Raw genomic sequence first — 20,392 nt, 5'->3', positions numbered from 1 at the left:
TTTGACATTTATTATTTTACTGTTGTGTTAGCTTTAACCTTAGCTTTAATGCTAACAAGTGTGCTTTGTTGTTAATGTGGTGAATCTAACCAGAGGTCTTGTTAAGGAAGAAATATCCAAGTTTTATGGACAATTGCTCAAAGGAGACGGCACATTTAAACACATTTCCGCTGTATTTGTGTTTGTCTTTCTTTTCATTACTCTTCCTCCTATCTCTATTTTACTTTCTATAAAATTACAATTATAATTATTTATTATTATTCAACCATGCGACTGATCAACGTTTTAAGCATTTTTTGTTGTTGCAATTGTCTCTTGAATTGAGACATTTAAGATTGTTTTTTCGTAAAATCCCACAGGCATGTTCTTGTGTTAATAATAAAGGTTATTTGGACACATTTGTATTTGTGTCCATGATAAAGCTTTAAATGATTAACCGAGAAGGCAGACGTGCGATGAGGGTGAAGAAAGAGCTGCAAGAAAGTATCAAGCTGTGAAGATTATTGCAAAGAAAAGTGTTAAAAGGATGACTTAAAAAGAAAACAGTTTTTTTTTTTAGATCCATTAATATTTTGCATTTATTTTCCAATCCACAGCTTACCAAAATAATTTACATCCTCCTTTAAATCATTAAAAAAATCACAGCAAAAGATACCAATAAATTAAATTAACAATTCAATGGATATGATTTAGCGAAAAGAAAACAAAAACGTTTAAACTTCTAAACTAAATTTTGTTGAAGTTTCTCAGTTGTTCCATAAATCCAGGGTTGGGACACGAGGAGGGCCGAGCGGACTTGACGCTGGAGAGCGCCGCGTTGAAGGACTCGTGGTCACAAGACATCAAGTAACCGATGACCACGGCTGGCGCTCTGGACACTCCGGTGTTACAGTGGACCAGCACAGTGCCTTTCTGGAAGACAGGATTGTTTAGGATAATAAGATCAATTATTAATACTGAGAATAACGTGTTCGGCTGCGTCACATCCACTTTTATTCACGCACAACTTTAGAGACAAAACAAACTTCTTTAAGGCACATTTATGTCGGAAAGAACATCAACCCCTTTTAAATCCAACTACAGAGAGAATCTCTCAAATGCAGCACAAACGGGTTTTGCTTGAATGCTTGGCTTCAATCACTCAAATGTGGCTCTGACATTTCAGAAAGGGCAAGATTTTCAAACAAAAAAGAATACCCATCGTTTAGATTTATAATGTTCATTCAATCAGTAATTTGTTGTTAATGGTTTGAATGTATCAGCTCTACTGATATTTAAATAAAATAGAAAATTTATAATGTGTCAATATGACGCCTTTCTGGAGTATAGTGGCCAGCAACATCCATCAAACTCAATTCTGGCCTGTCAACTCATTTTATGTGGCCTGCCGTATGGTTCAAAAATGAAAGTGATTAATGCTAATGTTGGTAAGATGATCCATAAAAATGCCTATGTTGTCTTCGTCCAAAAAGATACACTTAAAAACATCCGAATGCCACTGTACTGTTTTCCTAGCCTCAACATTAGGAATTGTTCCAGAAAAACTTGAACACTTCTGTATTCTAAGCTTGTTTTTTTTGCAGATGCTGCTTACAGTTTAGACAGTAGATATTTACGCAATATTTACTTCCTGTCAGTGTAGGATGTCGGCCTAGCAGCGTCCGCTAACAACCATCTTAAAATACAGACTTGTTACAGTTTTTTTTTAATAGTTCCTCATGTCGAGGCTTCAACACAAGACGAGCAGTTTGAAGGTATTTGGAGTTTTTTCAGTATCTTTTTGGACAAATATGAAGATGAGGACAACTGAGCTCCAGTCGCTGCATTAAAATTTTGGATATAGAGTGCTCCTCTAAGAATGAAAAAACTAAAAACACTTTGTTTCTCATGTTTCATTCATAAAGAAAGTTTTTGATGTTTTAGAAAACTGTAATTTTCAGGCTAGAAATCAAACAGATTATGAGTTTCCAACATGTTTATAATCTGGCAAGAAATTGTGCTCAATGGCTATAAAAAGAATGTAAAATGAATAGAATTGTATCTTAAATGTTTTTAATCCAAGAGGTGACAATCATACGCTGTGTAGTCAGTTCTTCAATCTTCTTGTGGTCATTTCACTCACCTTGGCACACATGAACTAACAATGGTACACAGAATAATTTGGCTACAGGACTGAAAGGAGGCACAAATGTAACTCGCACCACCTTCAGAATTGGCGTGTTTTACCGTTTTACGCTGCTGTTTGGCGGCACCTAGCGGCAATACTGGGAAGTGCATATGTGAGACAATCAACGTTGATGATCATAGAACAACTGAAACACTCCTGGATCTCAAAGAACACAAACACAACTCTTGCATGTGTACCTGAGATAGATAATTACTACACGCTCACATTACTGATATAAGTGTACTTATTCTGCTCTAACTACACTAATGACACTCATCAGTGTGTGCCAGTGTGTGTGTCAGTGTGTGTGTGTGTGCGGTGTCAAGTTGAGGTTAGCCCCGGTACCCACCAGCTTGTATGACACTGAGAGGCGATCTTTGTGCGACTGAATAAAGCATGAGGAGGTGAAGGATGTATTATTCAGGCTCAGGTTGGGTCAGGTCAGAAAAAAGTGGAGGGGAACCGTGTTACCTCAGATCGAGCCTGACGGATGAAGTCACAACACTCCTGGATGTGGGCCGTCAAATCCGTGTCGGGCTGGTCCAGGATGCTGATGGTCTTGTAGACGAAGAGGTCCGGGAACAAGTTCTCCACGCCGAAGGCCACGTTGAGGATGTGAGACACCTGAGCACAAACTCGTGTTTTAAACTTCTGCCTCGTCTTCAACCTCAGCGAACGAGAGGTTACGAGAGCAGAGTCCATTATGACGTGATAATGGGCTTCACTCCTCCTCCAGCCAGCTGTAATCACGCTTCGCTTTGTTTATACAATGAGTCCCTTGGAGGATTAATGAGACGTGGTGACACATCTTGGTGTTTGACCAATCACAGCGGAGTGGGCGTGTTTAGGGTAAACAAGATTTCATCTCAGGAAAGCGTTTTCTAATGTAAATATTTCAATTAAAATAGAGTTTTGTACAAACAGACACATACTGATGATACAATAGAGTCCAACATCTATTTAAGACACACTTAAATCAACACATTAGTTGAACTTAAATTAAATATATTACTCCAAAACAAGTCAGAGCCATGTTCTGTTGTCATTTGCTGATTAAATCAAAAGTCCTTTTATACGATGTCACAGGGATCGTATATATTTTTAGGGTCAATACGTTTCCCAGGAGGTGTATTTGCTGTGTCCATAAAATTGAAAACAAATAAATATTTTTTTTAATGAAGGTGCCATTTAAAGAACAAAATAATTTGCTTTTTCTTTTGTTTTTCTTTGCTAAATGTTTCCTTATATCATATCAGTAATTGAAAAGTTGAAAGTTGATTACATTTTTAGTAAAAAATAAAATAAAATGTGTAATTAGACATTAAAAAAAGTTTTTTATTTATAATGTTAAGCATTTGTGTTCATGGAGAAATAAAGAAAATACCTTGTGCTTCCTGAGAGTTGCAAAGTCATGTGCTGCATCTTGAGAACCTGCTCATACACACACACAAAAACACAAACACACAAACACACAAACACACACACACACACAAACACACACACCAAGTGCAACAGAGAGGTTACAAATTGATATAGAAATGTATTTCATGTATGCATTATATATGTTATGTTTTGCTAGACAAAAACTATTTTTATTAGTATAATTGGCTAAACTTATTGTCCACATTTACTGAATTTATTAAAACTTTTATTGATTATTTTTCACTTGCAACTTCTACACAACTTCTACTTGCAACAGTTATTACCACCAAAATCATATAGAAGTTGTGTTTTTAAAAGTCACTTTTTCACAGGACGTGTAATAGGCAGCAGCAGCAGCAGCAGTGAGCGTCCATACAAGAAGAAAGACGAAACTTTAAAAAAAAACATTGCAGGTTGACAAACACTAAGAACTCCTTCGCAGAAGTGACAATAATCAAAACATAAGTAACACAACAGACAAACAACACTCATATTTAGTAGTATTAGTATTTACTAAGGATACAAATGAGGTCACGACTTCTTAACGTCATTGATTTCAACATTGCAACCTATAGGTGGTTGAGTGTAAAACAGTGTACTCTGTGTATGTGGTCCACTCACCCAGCAGCAGGTAGGGCTTCACGGTGCCGATCTGCAGGTCCCAGGAAGTGTCGGGTATGTAACCGGGACTGCTCTCCGGAGCGGCGGTTTCTTCCACCACGGTGATGATGGAACCCTTCCAGGTTTCTACGATGCGGCGTCCGCTCAGCGAGGTCACGCGCGTGCACTGCTTCTTCAAACGTGCGCGAGAGAAACTCTGGATCTCCTGGGTCAGCGACTGCATGTCTGACAATGAACTATAGCCTGGAATAATAAAAAAAAAAAAAAATTATTAGATAAAACACTGACTTTAAAGTAAAAGTTTTTGTTTGTAAATACAGGTTAAGTGGACAGTTGACACTTAAGTAAGTAAGTTTACAGTTTTTAGACTTAGATTGTATCATCTTGTTCTTTCTCTTTATTTTTCTTTGTTCTTATTTTTATTTTTATGAATAATTGCTGTATTGCTGTGTCTAATTGGAATAAAAATATATATATGTATTAGACAACACTGACTTTAAAGTGTTTTTAAATACAGGTTAAGTGGACAGTTGACACTTCAGATTAAGTAAGTAAGTAAGTAAGTAAGTTTACAGTTTTTAGACTTAGATTGTATCATCTTGTTCTTTCTCTTTATTTTTCTTTGTTCTTGCTCTTATTTTTATTTCTATCAATAATTGCTGTATTGCTGTGTCTAATTGGGAAAAAAAAACAACTATTTCCCAAAGGAGACCTCCTGAGGGGTCATTAAAGTTCTACCTAACCTAACCTAAGTAAGTAATTTGTATTTATATAGCGCTTTTCCAGACCAGGGTCACAAAGCGTTTAAAATATCAAAACAATATTCAATAAAATATATACTTCAAAGATCAAGATAACACCGAGTTCCAGAAAATCAAGGAAAAGTCTGCACAAATAAAAATAAACTCATAATAATACTAATAAATTAACTGACTATTGTTGAGGTTAAATTATATAAAGAGAGTATAAAGTAGTTTATGCATGAATGGAAAAACAAAATGCAGTATAAAAACCTGTTTCCTTCGAGACACAGTCTGGTTTCTGATGGAGGATGGAGCGGCGTCACCTCTGAGCAGCAGGAGGTCAGTGGTGGGAGAAGTGGAAGCAGGTCCCTCTCATCTCTGGCCCCTGAAGTGAAGAAGAACGCTAAAGCAGCAGAGTTCTTGTGGGACCACATCCAGGAAAGCCCTGCAGTGAATCGAGATGCTGTTCTAGAGGAGGAAACAACAAAGAGTGGAGCAGCTCGAGCAGAGATAAGCTGACCTGCAGGTGAGTAACTGGACACCCCGCTGCTCCCCGTCAATAGACGCCTCTCAGATGCCACTGATATGCGGGGAGGACTTACTCACTTTTCTTTTTCAATGCTAATGGATCTCTTTCAGAGGTCGATTCATTACTTTTCGACTCGGTGATAATTCAATTTTTAAAACTGAAAAAGTCTGCTATATGTTTGCCAAACACAAGAGGGAGCCCGCGTTTCGTGACTCGACACAATATCATGCGATTAGTTCATTGAAAGTTTGTGTCAAATTTCAAGCACCGTTATTTTTCAATACATGGATAAATTCAGTGTCAAATTCAATGTGTATAGGAATTAAACAACAACAAACAACCTCCCTGGCATCCATTAATACATAATGCAGTGGTGGAGGTCATTCACCTTGACCCAGAGACTACACAAGGGATACCACAAACACATTTGTTTTCAGGCGTCGGGTCACCTTGACACAGAGATAACAAAAGGGATAACACAAACACATTTGTTTTCAGGCCTCGTGTCACCTTGACACAGAGATAACACAAGGGATACCACAAACACATTAAATGTAAAATATATACATATATGTATTTAAAATTAATTAAATATATAAATATTTAAATGTAAAAATTCAATGTTAAATAAATCCAGTGTTTTTTCTACTTCCATAGCAAAGTAAAAAGGAAAACAACGTGCATCTGACAGCAGGATTTATTGTGTTACTGTAAAACTGTGGTATCAGTTGGAGGCACACAAACACACACAGATCTGTATACCCTTGGTCACTGTACATTCATGGATACTACATCATCCTCTCAACTCAATATCTGCAGTAATGGTCATGACCTGGTCAGCAGAACAACTTATGAACTTACTAACCCAACAACCCTTGAAGACCTGAAGATGATGAAGATCGATTAGATGTTTTGATGGATCCATTACATATTTCAGAATTATTATCCCATGACAAACTATGTATCTTGTGGTGAACATAAGTTGAACATCTTGCCCAGTGAACGTTGTGATGAAAGTCATAAGTCGCCCCTAAAGTCAGTGAAGGAACTTCAGCAGGGACTTTGTTGGAAGGTGTAGTTTTAAGGTGACATGATGGCTCGAGGCAAAGTCATACGACTGAGGCTGAGATGTAGAAGCTCTTCAGAGGCCCTAGCGATGAGATCTGCCTGGAATATCTCAAGGCTATGGTTCTGTTTAGGCTAGCATGCTCGTCCAACCTCAAAAACTACTAGGTAAGGTCTGTTCGAGGGGCACTGAATTGGAGGATCTGGATCAGGTTTTCGCCCTGGTCGCACTAGCTTTTTACGCTCAGCAGGTCCTTTGAAGGTCTATGGAAGTTTGTGCAACCAGTTCAGGTGCTCCTGAAGTTTGAAGAACTGTTGCATTTCCAGTGAGGGTTGGGCTCCACCAAGGCTACCTTTTCAGATTCATTCTAGCCATCAGACAAAGAGGGTCTCAGGTTTAGTGGCCACAAAGTCTCATCACCTTTTATACTGATGATGGCTATACCTTAGGCCAAGACCTTCCCTCTTGACAGGTGGATTTGCAACATAATCTAAAACAGCTATAGGTTCAAGTATGGAACAGCCTTGTCGGTTGATGGGTCTCCGTAATAGTCTGTCGTTATAGTGAAGAAAGTCTTGAAGACCAGAAGGTCCAGATTGACCTAACCTCATGGACAGTCACCAACTTTAGGACCAAGATCGTGGATATAACCGGTCAAGTCACTCAAGTCAATATGTTGAGGCACTAAGAAAGAAGTGTGTTATATCCCCAAATAATGTTTATTATTTATAGCTTATTTTGCGTCAATAAAGATTGTAAATAGTGAGCATGTCATGTATATAAATGGAAATGTATATACTTATTTATTGGCATATTCATTGCTAAAAAAACAGCACAAAGACAGATATGACCCAATCCTGGTATGAATAAGAAGATTTCAATATAGTTTTTTATAGCAAGAGTACTTATTTACAGCTTCAACATTTCGGCCACACAACTTGTGCAAGTTGTGTGGGTCTCTTGGACAGCATGTTATCATTAATGCAACTTTTCATTCGTCTTCTCTGGAATGGAAAAAGTCGAAAAGTTAATCAAAATAATGACAAACACCGAGTGAGATCTAAAACAGATTGACTGCTGTTTACTTTTCATCTGAATGGAATCTGGAAAATAAGCAGAGCAGAGAAGGAGTGGAGGGGAGGATGAGGAGGGGAGAAAATAAAGAGGGGGGAAGAAATGTGGGAATAAGAAATAAGAAATGTAAGAAGGGGGAGGAGACTGAGATGTGATGAGTGGATCAGAGGTGAAAGAGTACAGCAAAAGAAAGGGAGGTGTGGATAGAAGCCAGTGGCTCCTCCCGAGGAACATCCTCCAGAACTTTAAGAGAGACTCCTCTGCTCCTCCAGAACCCAGCGAGCTGCCGTCATGCTCCTGCCGAGCCTCCGCGTGTGTCTGATGGCCGTCAGCTACGCCTTCTGGCCGGTGGCGGTCAGGGCGGCTTCCTGCGAGCCGGTGCGGATCCCGCTGTGTCGGTCCATGCCCTGGAACATGACCAAGATGCCCAACCACCTCCACCACAGCACGCAGGACAACGCGGTGCTGGCCATCGAGCAGTTTGAGGGACTTCTAGGTGAGTTGGTTCCCCCCCCAAAAAACGTATATTATTGTAGGTAAGTTATTATTTCATAACGGAGTAGGCTTAATAAATTATTCTATTATACAGTAGGTAAAAAACTATTAAAAAAAAGTGTACTTTCCTGTAAAATATCCCTTTAATAATTTAAAAAAAAGGTGTATTGTTTAAAACATAATTTAATACAAACAGAAAGGACCGAATGTAATTTTGGGATGAAATAAAAGTTTCATTTCTTCTCTTGCTGCGACCCCTAGTGGCCGATCGTTTTACACAGGATTCTCTAAAGTAACTTTTTACGTTTAAATTATTCTCGTTTTTAGCAGCAAAGCCCCCATTTTTGTATTTTATTTCTTATTAGTAAAGGTGTGAGAAAAAATGGATACACTTAAATTTTTTCCAGCATTACTGTATCTTTTTTCAACAGCAGTGTTTGAATATTTTTCTTACTATAATACAATATATATTTTGGCTTTTATATCGTATTTTTCTTTTGTCATAGATATTTTTGTTTATTTATATTTCAATAAAGTGTGTGTCAAATAAAATAACTTGATTTTTTTATTTACAATTGACATGCAAATATTAACCGGATTCTGCAATTAAACTATAGCAGCAGCCATTACGTCCCGCTGATGACAGAGGATGAGAGGATACATTTGACTTTTGAAGCTGATGTTTGGGCATATTTTGGCAATTCAAAATTATCTTCATTCACCAAAAGGGAGTGGAATAATCACAATATGTCTCTTTAAATCTCTGTCCTCTAAAATAATTCCAAAAATTATGTATCAAAACATATTCTATCAAATCGTATAACGTGACCTAAATGTATCACATCGAATAGTATTGGGGGATTAGTGCATCGCTACAGCCCTACCCCTAAAAATATGTCTTACGGTACCAAACCCTGGCTCTTATATTCAAGAATCCAAGACAAATGCTCAGTAGTGATTTAAAGCAGATTCTCATGTAAAAACCACACTTTAAATTTACCAGAAGTTGATTCAAGATGGCGATAACAGCTGTTGGAAGTTGCTTTTCCCCATTTTTTATTTCCTTTTTCCCCCCTCCGATAATTTATAAGAGAGAAGAACTTTTCAACATCCCGTGACATGATTTGGTTTCAACTTTCTTGGAAATATCAGTTGGCAGAGCAGCTGAGCTAGTGCTCATTATTTAAACGCTACCTCTCAGAAGGAGGTTTCTGCTCATACTAGGGTTGCCAGGATATTAAAACAGACCCAAGTACCCAAGAAGATATTCAATACTGTGCCATTTACAATGGAAATATGAAGAAGGTGTTAAAAAAGACAAAAACATTTTCACTATCATGAAAAACAGAAGGACATATCAAAGTAATGGAAAATGCCAAAAAAAACTTAAAATTCAATTGAAGTTTCACTTTGCCTCAGACTTTATTGATTCATGTTTCAACTGTTTCGCTAAAGGATGCCAGACTAACATTAGTAAACAGTTAAAAAAGAAACCTAATAGATTAACAGGAGCTCAACCAACCTGTCAGAATTTTTCGTGAAAGTCCTGACTGCTTGACCCAGGCTGAGGGAACATCTAGTCAAGTCAGGCCTAAAGGATTTGTTACTGGATTCTCTACTCAAATCACAGCAGCCATCAAATAATCCAAAAAGGGAAAACTCTCAAAGAAAACACCAAATAATCCTAAATTCTTCTTGAGATTGACTTTAAATTGAGTCAGATTTTGCTCACATCTCTGGTCCTGAAATCCTAGACGCATCTGAGGACCACCTGTGAGACCCCCTGCAGTCTGAATACAGAGCAAACAGACGAGTCCATGACTTTGTTTTAATTCACAGAATAATTGGATTAAGGAAATTCATTGATTAAATTTGAAGTGGGATTACTGCCAGATTACTTGATGCATACACATGGGTGGTGTTTTTTTTAGTGCTTCTGGGTCGATCTAATTGTTTTGTGCAATTTAAAACTATTTATCACTATCCCAAGGAACCAGAACATCGGAAAGTTACTACAAGTTTATTTTCGTTTATTGCTAAATTTCCTAATTTGATTTTTAAATTGTTTTAAACCTTGTGTTATCTCAATGTCAGGTTGACTCAAGGGCCCGAAAACAAAAGTGTTTGTGGTATCCCTTGTGTTGTTGTTCACCTTGACCCAGAGACAACACAAGGGTTGTGCATGGTTCGAAAGTAAAAGTCAATAATTCCGGAGAACTCATCATTACTTTTCTATGCTCCTCTCTATCATTTCTTTCTTTCTTTTCTGAATTATCCCACCATAACCATGCTTGGGAATATATTAGTCCGAGTTAAAGTTGTCCTTTTTGGACTCCCTGTTATCTGTGAAAAAATACTCACTGTACATAGTCCTCAGTTTATAATCAGAATATATTTACTTATGAACACATTTACTAGATTTATGTCATTTTAAACATTAGCACACATTTAGACATTTTCTATGTAACAAACCTGATGGCACAGAACACTGATAATGTACTAAGATGCAGAAAACCAATGTATTATATACAATTAAAGCAATTATATATTGTAAAACTTTGAGTAATTCATTACATGGAAGTAATAAGTAATGTTTCTGATATATAAACTATTAATATTGATATCTTCAGTTCAGCAATAAGACACATTCTCTCCAGAGTGTCCTGGGTTTTTCCTACTGCTAGGACATGCCGTGAACCTGAGACCACCAAACAAGACCCCCCTTAATACTGGGGCACCACCAACAAATTCTGTCTTTAAAAGATATCAACATAATTGGTGACAAAGGGCAGGAATTCTGTCTTTGTATTTAACCATTATTGTCCCTATAAACTGTTTTTTTTTAATAAAACTTAAATCAACAATAACTTAAAGATTGGTCTCTGACAACATCAGTTGAGAACACTAGTGTTAGTAGAATCTGGTACTGATCTAATTGGCACAAACTTATTTTAAATAAAGTCTTAAAGTCTTAGAGTTGGAGTCACATTTGGTGCGACATCCCGTCACTGAAGCCGCTTCCGTAACTGGAGCCGACGGCTGAAGTTTTATCTCCACTTGCCTCATACTTGCTGATAGCAGCGTTTATTTTTGATAAGCAAAAGCCAAATATCCACGTTCAGGCTTCCATTGTTTGTCTCTGGGGAATTCTCTGAGGTTTGTTTGTTTTTTCCCCAATCGTATCAAACGCTGATAATATCCTCCACATTTGTTTGTTTGGTAAATGGAAATTTAAATCCATAGCACTGTCAAAAAAAAAAGGATTTGAATGAATTTCTGAAAGTGACTGAAGGGTGTGGAGTCACAATTCATAACTGAAATTCAAACAAAGGTAAAAGGTAAACTTTTAAGGCTATCCCCCCAAAAAATTAATTCTACAAGTAAACACTCTAGAAACTGTCATTTAAACATACTAACCTAATTGAAAAAAAGAGAATAGAAAGCAACGTTCAAGTCTCTTAAAGTTTTGATGCTTGGAAATGTTTGAATGTTCATTCATTTAGCAGATGTTTCGCCCACGCTATTGAATACACCATTGCCGTTGCTATGCCATTAAACACGGTTAATGAATTGCAACGCAAGTTTATTAGTGTTTGTTTGACAAAATTAAATAACATCTTGTTTTGGTCAATGTCATTAGACATTTAGTCAATCCATTTTGCATTGCATTGTCAACTACAGTTATCGTGACATGACCCGTGTTTCATCTTATCTTATAAAGGCTTGTCGAAGTTTTTTGTCTTTGAAGGAAAAAACTAGTACATACTGAGGAAATATCTTCCGCATGTATTTCCAGGAGACGTGACAAACGGGTCATTTGCCTCGAGCTAATGTCGAGCTTCTTGATTTATTGGCATGGGAAATGCAGGGTACGGTCGAGGATGACACCCAGTCTCTTCTCTACCCGAGGGCAGGGGTAACGGAGCCGGAGCCAATGGTGGAGGCCACGGGATCGGGTTAGGAAAGTATGGATTTTGTGCCAGTTAGGACATGAGATCTTATAAAACCTGATCAAAACTCCACAAAGATAAAATTCTGATTAAACATTTTGGGAATGGATCCATTACAATAATGTTCCAAACGATAGTCCATCCATTCTTTATATATTTTGCTGTTGCCATGCTACTTTTTAGTTTATTGATGTTTTTTTCCTCACATCCATCACGCACAAACAGATTTGGGATTCTCATTCTCCGCTCAGACATCTAATCTGTGTGACAGGGGAAAGTCAACAAACACCCAGAATAAATCTCATATTGTGGGAAAGCCTAAAATTCCCCTCCAGTGTTCTGGCACCGATGTTCCCGTGGTCTTTCCTGTTATGCCGATTGAAAACATTGAGTCATGAATGGAAAGCCAAAGGGGAAAGTTTTGACCAGAAAAAAAAAAAGATAATGAAAGACTTGTAAGTCAAATGTCAGGAAACATGTTCAAATCTCCCCGTTTAGAAATATTCTCTGACTTCATTGTAGGATTGAGATGCCAAACCTTAGTCCTTCTGGACTCAAACTGCTTTATAAATACAGAGGTCAACTGATCGCTGTAGATCAGAGACGCACAAACTTTTCTCCACGAGGGCGACATTGGATAAAGTGAAGAGCATGGTCTGATTTTGAAAAGGGAAATCTTACCACACAAGTTTTCTTATTCAGAAGTTAAAAAACGACTTTCACTCCAAGTAGCTGGAACACTTTTGAGCCCTCTGGATCAACCCGATGATGCGCTCTACGAGAGGTACCGGTTCTCACGGTCCGGACTTGTCTACCTTTGCCAAACATGGGAGGCATTTACTGCCAACGTTCAATCTGCAATCCACCAAAGATTTATGTCTGGACATAACATTTCATAAAGGAAACAACTGGACATAATTCCTAAATGTTCCCTTCTTGTTTATGAATAAAGAATAATAAAACACATAAACATGTTAATTACATAGTAATTATAACCAGGAAGTATATGCGATCATTATTCAAACAATATCGATTCCAATTTCTCGCTGGAAATTTCTAATTTGATTCTTAAATGGAATCAGTTTTCAATGTGCATCCCTATTTACCAAGTGTTTCTTTCTTTTGTTGGAAAACAGAAAGTGAAAGTATCTCTTGGGACTCCTTGGCTGCACAACGTTCACACGTGTATAAATCCAGTGTAATGACGACACCTAGTAAAAGTTGTTAGAGCATGACCAGTGTTTTAATACTTTTCTCTTCACTCTTATAAAGCTTCACTATTTCTCTCTCTCTGCTTTTGCTACCTACAATAATGGATGAATTTTATCTACACTTTAAAATGTATTAATTTCTGCCGTTTAAAATCACGATAAGTTTGATAACTTTACAGGTTATTTTCTTGTCATGGGATATTGATTAAAAAGCGTTATATTTCACAGACGTCAGGATTCTTCATTGTCCGAAGTGTTTTTCATATGAAAGAAAGGAAAATACTTGGGGTCAGAAACTTGGTCGGCGTCTCAAATACTGTCTCAAATCACAGGAGTGAAGTCAAATGCAAAAGAGTCGGTTAACCACCAACAGAAAACTACACTGTAGTCAAAAAAACCTTATACTTATCTGGAACAGACAAACATGAGATGGAAAATACATCACATCCTGTCTTAGTCCTTCTTTTTATATATTGTGTTTAAAATTGATTTGTTGCTTAGGTGATAGATGGAGGATGGATATGAATGGATGGATGGTGAATGATGGATGGATAAATGGATGATAGATGTATATAGCTGGATTGTTATGGATGGATTCATATTGATAAGTGGATGATGGATATGGATAGATGGATGGATTAGTATGGGTACTTGTGTGATGGATGGATGCATATGGGAAGATGGATGATGTATGCATACTTTGATGATGGATGGATGGATGAATAAGAATAGATGAATAATGGTTCATGGATGATGAATGATGGATGGATTTATATGGACACTTGTATGATGGATGGATTGCAGGATGAATGATGGATGAATACAGATGTATCATGAATGGATATAGATGGATGATGGATGATGGATGGATTGCTGGATGAATGATGGATGAACATAGATGTTCGATGAATTGATATAGATGGATGATGGATGATAGACGATGGATGCTGTATGAATGATGGATAAATACAGTTATATGATGAATGGATATAGATGGATGATGGAGGATGGAGGATGGAGGATGGATGATGGATGATGGATGATGGATGATGGATGATGGATGAAGGATGATGGATGAAGGATGGATGGCTGGATGAATGAAAATAGATATTTGATGAATGGATTTAGATGAATTATGGATGGATGATGGATGGTTGTATGAATGATGGACGAATACAGATATAGATGGATGATAGATGAGGGTGGATTGCAGGATGAATGATGGTTGAACATAGACGTTTAATGAATGGATTTAGATGAATGATAGATGATGGATAAGGGATGGATTACTGGATAAATGATATATGATAGATGATGGATGACTGTATGAATGATGGGTGAATACAGATGTATGATGAATGGATATAGATGGATGATAGATGATGGATGAATGATGGATGAATACAGATGTATGATGAATGGATATAGATGTATGATAGATGATGGATAAGGGATGGATTACTGGATAAATGATATATGATAGATGATGGATGACTGTATGAATGATGGGTGAATACAGATGTATGATGAACGGATATAGATTGATGATGGATGATGGATGAATACAGATGTATGATGAATGGATACAGATGGATGATTTGGTGTTGCAGAATGATTCTGTTTTTCTCTTGCTTATTTTGTGTGTTATCTTATTCAGTTTTGTTAATGTTGTACCGACACCACAAATAAATTCTCATTATGTGTCTAGAACCCTGTTGAAATACTTCATGTTATCACTATATATATATATATATATATATAACTATACGTGTGGTGATGTACTTGCAGGCACGAGCTGCAGCCCGGATCTCCTCTTCTTCTTGTGCGCCATGTACGCTCCCATCTGCACCATCGACTTCCAGCACGAGCCCATCAAGCCCTGCAAGGCGGTGTGCGAGCGAGCCAAGCTGGGCTGCGAGCCCGTCATGAAGCGCTACAACCACAACTGGCCCGACAGTCTGTCCTGCAGCGAGTTACCTCTGTACGACCGCGGGGTCTGCATCTCCCCCGAGGCCATCGTCAAAGCAGAGGGACCAGGTACTGGTTACTAAGTTACTCTTTACTAGGAGGAACCTTTTGCAAACCCTACAACACTTACTTATTGAATAATTTGTAGTGCATTTACGTACCTTTTCGTCAGTTGTAAAGGGGCGGAAAAGGGGGAAGAAGCTCTCCCTAAAAATTGAAATGTGTCCAATTTTGATGAAGACAAAATGACTTGAATATTAACATGTAAAAACTAGATCAGGGAAAGGGATAGTTTACCTCGATGAAAATTCAAATACGTCCAATTCTGATGACATTTAAAAAAAAGAAAAGTATTACTTACTCAGTCAGAAAGATTTAAGGAAATAGTTTCTCAATTTGATAGGGGATGCAAAGGGAGATACTGAAATATACATACACCAAATTTAAAGTGTATTAAACTACTACGATAAAACATCATTTTTTGGCAATAATAGAGCAGATAAAATGTAATCTCCTCCCTCTGCTCTCCTGAGTTCTTTTGTGCGTGTTTATTATATCTGGGTCATGTCGGGTTTTTCAGCTAATAACATGTAAATTGTTGTAACGTTATCCTTTTATTTGCATTTTCTAGATCCGTACCATCAGGACCCGACCAGGTGTAATCCAGGTGTGGTCTAATTTATTCTCTTTAAGTGTCATTCCAGAGGCTGAAGTGCATTATGGGTGGCTCAGAATATGTTTTGCAATATAATTTTCTTCATTTCTTTGCTATTGCTAAAAGTACTAATTGGAAGAAAAAAAAAAGATTAACTAATGGCTGGTTTGTCTCCCTGATATAATCCCAGATTTTAAAATTTGACCTTCTTTTTGAAACCCTGGTTGGAAAACATATAGAATAATTCTCACACATCTTACAAATTCCTGTTTGCTTCAGAATTCAACCCAGACTTCCCCATGGATTCCAACAATCACAACTGCAAAGGAACCAATGCAGGTAAATGTACTTTTTTATGTCCGTCCACGTTAGGGTTCTTTTAGCAGAACCGTCTCCACATTATCAATTCCTTGGTAAACAACCAATACAGTTTGAATGAAGGCCTTAAGTTAGGAATATAATGCTAATGCGAATAAATAACGTTGATCTGTATCTAATCATGTATTTAAGCATCACCATAAACCTGCATAAGTTGAATATGTGCTTTAGCTTTAGATTTAAGATCCTTTCAAAAACCTTCCACTGCTATTGTGACCTTGTGTCTGTCTTTTTTAGAACGCTGTAAATGTAAGACGGTGAAAATGGCACTGAGAACATACCTGAAGAACAACTACAACTATGGTGAGATCATCTGTGTGAGTGTATGTGTGTGTGTGGCTATGAATCATGTGTCAGCGTTTGTCAAAATTCAGTTGAGGAAGGGGCTGATGTTTAAGAACAGGGGCCTGATGTCAATGTAATGCCACAAATTGCTAAAAGTTCGAAAACCATTTCGTAATGAGATTTAGATATGTTTTGTCCCACTTGCCAACATTAAACATGAGTAAAGGGGACACTACAAGAAATAAGCCAAATTAATTTGGTTAAAAGTGTCATAAATGTTTGTTTATTTGTACGAGAAGGTATTTGGTACTTACTGAAGCATCTTCTGGGATTATCCAATTTCAATAATGGTTCCGTGGGTTTGTTGTTCTCAGCTTCTTCTTGATAATGCCATAAATGACCCTTTTGACATCTAAAAAAAGGAAGAAATCTGTAGTTAGAGTATTGAATGTACTTGATAGGCCATGTTCATCGGGCCAGAAGGAATTCCCTGAAAACCATTGAATGCATTGGAACCTAGGCTGTATTAGGGGTAATCTTCATTGTCACTGAACCGGCGTTCCAGTACTACAACATTTTTTTTCAGTACAACCCATCCAAGAGCAGACAAACAGATATATAAGAGGATCAGACAGTCATGGCTGCACCTTGACTGTGTACCGAACGCCCTTCCCCGGACATTGTAAAGAAAAAAAGAAAAAAAGAGTGTTAGATGTTGAAGTACCAGGTACAAGGGGTTCCAAAGTGATTAAGCTGGAGTGTTTTCCCTAAACACAGTTCAGTTGACTCGCGTAAAAACCAAGACCTGGATGAATAAGTACCAACATGGACGAGAAGACCAGGAAGACGGCTATTGAGGTCTAAAGATTAGGAGTTAAAGATAGCAATGACAAGGGAGGACCAACACGATAGGTGAAGGTGTAGGAGGCTTACTTGGTATGGCAACCTCTGATGGGACTACAATACATATTACTGCAAGTTTTATGGAGTACAGACCCCTTTATTGTTTATACTTGACTGACTTCAGGATTTTGTCCACAGTGATCCGGGCCAGAGTCAGGGAAGTGAGGAATCGTGGTCTGGAGCCGACCGCCGTGGTGGAGGTGAAAGAGGTGCTGAAGTCCTCTCTGGTCAACATACCAAAGGACGTCCAGACCCTCTACTACTCGTCCTCCTGTCTATGCCCCCCCATGGCCCCCGGAAAGGAATACTTGATCATGGGCTACGAAAACGAAGAGACGTCCAGGTGGGAAGAAGTTCTTTGATTCATACTTTGAACATCAGCCGAGATGTGGAGGTTAATCCAGATGTTACTGCAGGTTGCTCCTTATCGATGGCTCCATTGCTCAGAAGTGGAAAGAAAGGATGGGCAGAAAGGTGAAGGTGTGTATCCAGTAGCTGTAAATGAAACGGACCAAATGGTATGAAAACATTCTTGTAGATATTTAGTAAGCAGCCTCAGCTGGACCAGAACCAGGTAAGTCATAGGTGTTCAAACATACTAACGATTCCCTCCCAATATATAATAATAAAATGAAATGTTCTAAAGAAGAGAATCAAGTATATTTTGAAGTAAATGATGTTTCTCTGTGTGTACAGAGGTGGGACCAAGTCCTGCAGGAACGAGGACGCACACCCCAACGCCGCGGTCGCCAATGAGATCTGTGTGTGTTTGTGTGTGTGTGTGCGTTTGTGAGTATGTACTGTACCTTTGTGTGACTAGATTTTGCACTATCATGAGCTGTTGTAGCCGAATGTAGTTCATCTTTTTTTTCCGATTTGACCTTATTGTCTTTGCACAAGAAAACGTGTGTGTTTGAATGCGAGTTTGTTTGCAGCGAAACCCTAAGAATGGACCGAAGAAGTCGTGAACCTTCTTCCGTTTTGGCTCTTTGTGCTGGACGTTGGTTCACTGAACAAGAGGGGGTGCGATGGAGGACACTCGAAATATTCTTTAGCGATAGCTTAGCTGTCCACGAGTTGCTGTGCTAACTGAAATAGGAGCTTCTTTTTGTTGTCTTTTTAGTAGTTTTCAGAGGGTTCCGTTTCCCTGCTATCCACGGTGTCGCCTGCAAAGTGATTCCAAATTCTTGATGAGCTCCAGAGGTCTTGGAACGCACTTTATAAATGGCCAAAAACTTTTGTTTAGGATTCCATGTGCTTTACAGTATGTACCTTCTTCTTTGTTGTGAAACAGCATCCAAACATTAAATAGATTATTTCTTTATGTGTTTGAGTTCATACAGGTCTCATTCAAAGGTCAACATCTGGTCCATATATAGTCTGGATTTTGAATTCATTGGTGAAGTAAATGTCTATGCCTTCCTCTACGTACCCAGGTTGTGGTTTTTCTTGACTGAAGAAGCAACGTGACAGAGTTCTCACTCTCTTGGGCTCAACACCTGCGACAGAATTCCGAAGAATTATTTATTTTTGCCATTATTAGTGGAGAGGGTTTTGGTCCACTGTGCAACATTAACATCAAACATTATAGAATAAAAAATAAAACATTAGTACAATAACATTTCAAATTTACAATTACAAATGACCAATTGGTGTTCACATAGTGCAGTTATGGTTAGAAAAAGATTTGTGTTAATGAGTCTTATTGCAGAGGGGAAGAAAGGATTGTTTGGAGGGAGGTTCTGGTCCTGATGTAAAGAGTTGGTGACCAGGGTGAGAAGTCCTGCACATCTCCGGGTCCTGGAGACGTGTCACAGGTCTTAAAGGGATGGTAGTTTACAGCAGATCACCTTCTCAGCTGCGTTCACAATGCACTACAGTCTGACTTTGTCCCTGGTGGTGGCGCTGGCGTACCACACAGAGATGGATGTGTCAATTATCGCAGAGTGAGACACCCAGAAAAAACAATTGCATGGCAATGATTTTAGAGGTGAAGAACGTAATAGACAAACGCCACAAAGGCTGCATCTGTGGACGTGGAATGTCACCAATCTGGGATAGAATAAACATGAGCTGTTGAGGGAAGCACAGCATTGCACACTTAGGGTTCTGAAACCAAACTCATACTTACCAGCAGGTGTGGGGACACTCAGAAGCCACAGGGGGACAAGATGTTGGCTCTTTGCTGCTAACGCTAAAGGGAGAAACAACTGTTTGTTTTTAACTGACCAAATGTAAGTTGGGAGTACTTTGGGTTCCTTGGTGGAGTCCTGAGAAGGGCCAATTCTGGCTGATATTTATTAACTACCCAGTGGTAAATCCTTGCATGAGTCAGATAAACCCTGCCCTGGCAAAGCTCTGAGGACATATTAAAAATTCACCCAGAAATAACAAAAGGCTCTGGATATTGAGGGACACCAGGGTAGTCGTAACCATCTTTAAAAAAAAACGTATTAGAGAATATGCGCCAATTTTTATTGGAATGACATCACACCCACCTACCTAAACCATAGTCATAGGAACAATGCGGTAATCGCTGGGATGATATTATTAGAAAATTGTATGGATTTAATCAAGTGAGTTTTTAGATCAGCTGTTTTGATTCACAGCTGTATGATCCAATAAAATCTTTGACTTGGTAAGTAAAAGAAAACCGCCCGTTGGATTTTCTTGTTTTTAGGAGAAGCTGGACCTTCGCAAGCATCGTTTTCGTAGACCCTGTGGTGTCAATTCATTTGTTAATGTACTTGTATCCACAGACAGAAATACCAGATTTGAAAAGATTAATGCGATTAAATCAAACGATGACTTGAGCAGCATCATAACTCGCTTTTGTGGTGAGTTTTAAATTTGGATTCGCCGATATTTTTGTCCAATAATCTCGTTGTGCGTTGAAATGGTCGTTGATTATGACGTTCAACAATA

General features: G+C 38.2%; 2 protein-coding genes across 2 annotated transcripts; one reads left to right on the top strand and one right to left on the bottom strand.

Annotated features, from left to right (window-relative positions):
- Window positions 1–726: 726 nt before the first annotated feature.
- Window positions 727–4,433, bottom strand: dusp19a (dual specificity phosphatase 19a). The gene is made up of 4 exons (XM_087804639.1): window positions 4,211–4,433; window positions 3,552–3,598; window positions 2,639–2,791; window positions 727–912 (listed from the first exon to the last, which is right to left on the bottom strand). Exons 1-4 carry the CDS (start codon window positions 4,431–4,433, stop codon window positions 727–729), a joined length of 609 nt encoding a protein of 202 aa, XP_087660765.1.
- Window positions 4,434–7,837: 3,404 nt separating this feature from the next.
- Window positions 7,838–18,791, top strand: frzb (frizzled related protein). The gene is made up of 8 exons (XM_087803939.1): window positions 7,838–8,118; window positions 15,067–15,315; window positions 15,878–15,913; window positions 16,181–16,240; window positions 16,517–16,582; window positions 17,606–17,810; window positions 17,884–17,947; window positions 18,164–18,791. The coding sequence occupies exons 1-8, from the start codon at window positions 7,914–7,916 to the stop codon at window positions 18,221–18,223; spliced, it is 945 nt and encodes a 314-aa protein (XP_087660065.1). The 5' UTR covers window positions 7,838–7,913; the 3' UTR covers window positions 18,224–18,791.
- The last annotated feature ends 1,601 nt before the right edge of the window (window positions 18,792–20,392 follow it).

This window comes from Callionymus lyra, chromosome 12, assembly GCF_982586985.1.
Source record: "Callionymus lyra chromosome 12, fCalLyr1.hap1.1, whole genome shotgun sequence".
NCBI classification, from domain to species: Eukaryota; Metazoa; Chordata; class Actinopteri; order Syngnathiformes; family Callionymidae; genus Callionymus; species Callionymus lyra.
The sequence above is the reverse complement of the archived record's forward strand: the minus strand, read 5'-3'. Positions and strand labels throughout refer to the sequence as shown.

What these genes read in the sequence shown, in the direction of transcription:
- dusp19a (XM_087804639.1), bottom strand. Translation starts at nt 4,433, where the DNA reads ATGCAGTCGCTGACCCAGGAGATCCAGAGTTTCTCTCGCGCACGTTTG. An exon ending in GAAGCCCTACCTGCTGCTGG is followed by an intron (nt 3,599 to 4,210) that starts GTGAGTGGACCA and finishes GTGTATGAGCAG; the next exon opens with GTTCTCAAGATGCAGCACAT. An exon ending in TCCGTCAGGCTCGATCTGAG is followed by an intron (nt 913 to 2,638) that starts GTAACACGGTTC and finishes CCTGTCTTCCAG; the next exon opens with AAAGGCACTGTGCTGGTCCA.
- frzb (XM_087803939.1), top strand. Translation starts at nt 7,914, where the DNA reads ATGCTCCTGCCGAGCCTCCGCGTGTGTCTGATGGCCGTCAGCTACGCC. An exon ending in CCCGACCAGGTGTAATCCAG is followed by an intron (nt 15,914 to 16,180) that starts GTGTGGTCTAAT and finishes TGTTTGCTTCAG; the next exon opens with AATTCAACCCAGACTTCCCC. An exon ending in CTGCAAAGGAACCAATGCAG is followed by an intron (nt 16,241 to 16,516) that starts GTAAATGTACTT and finishes TGTCTTTTTTAG; the next exon opens with AACGCTGTAAATGTAAGACG.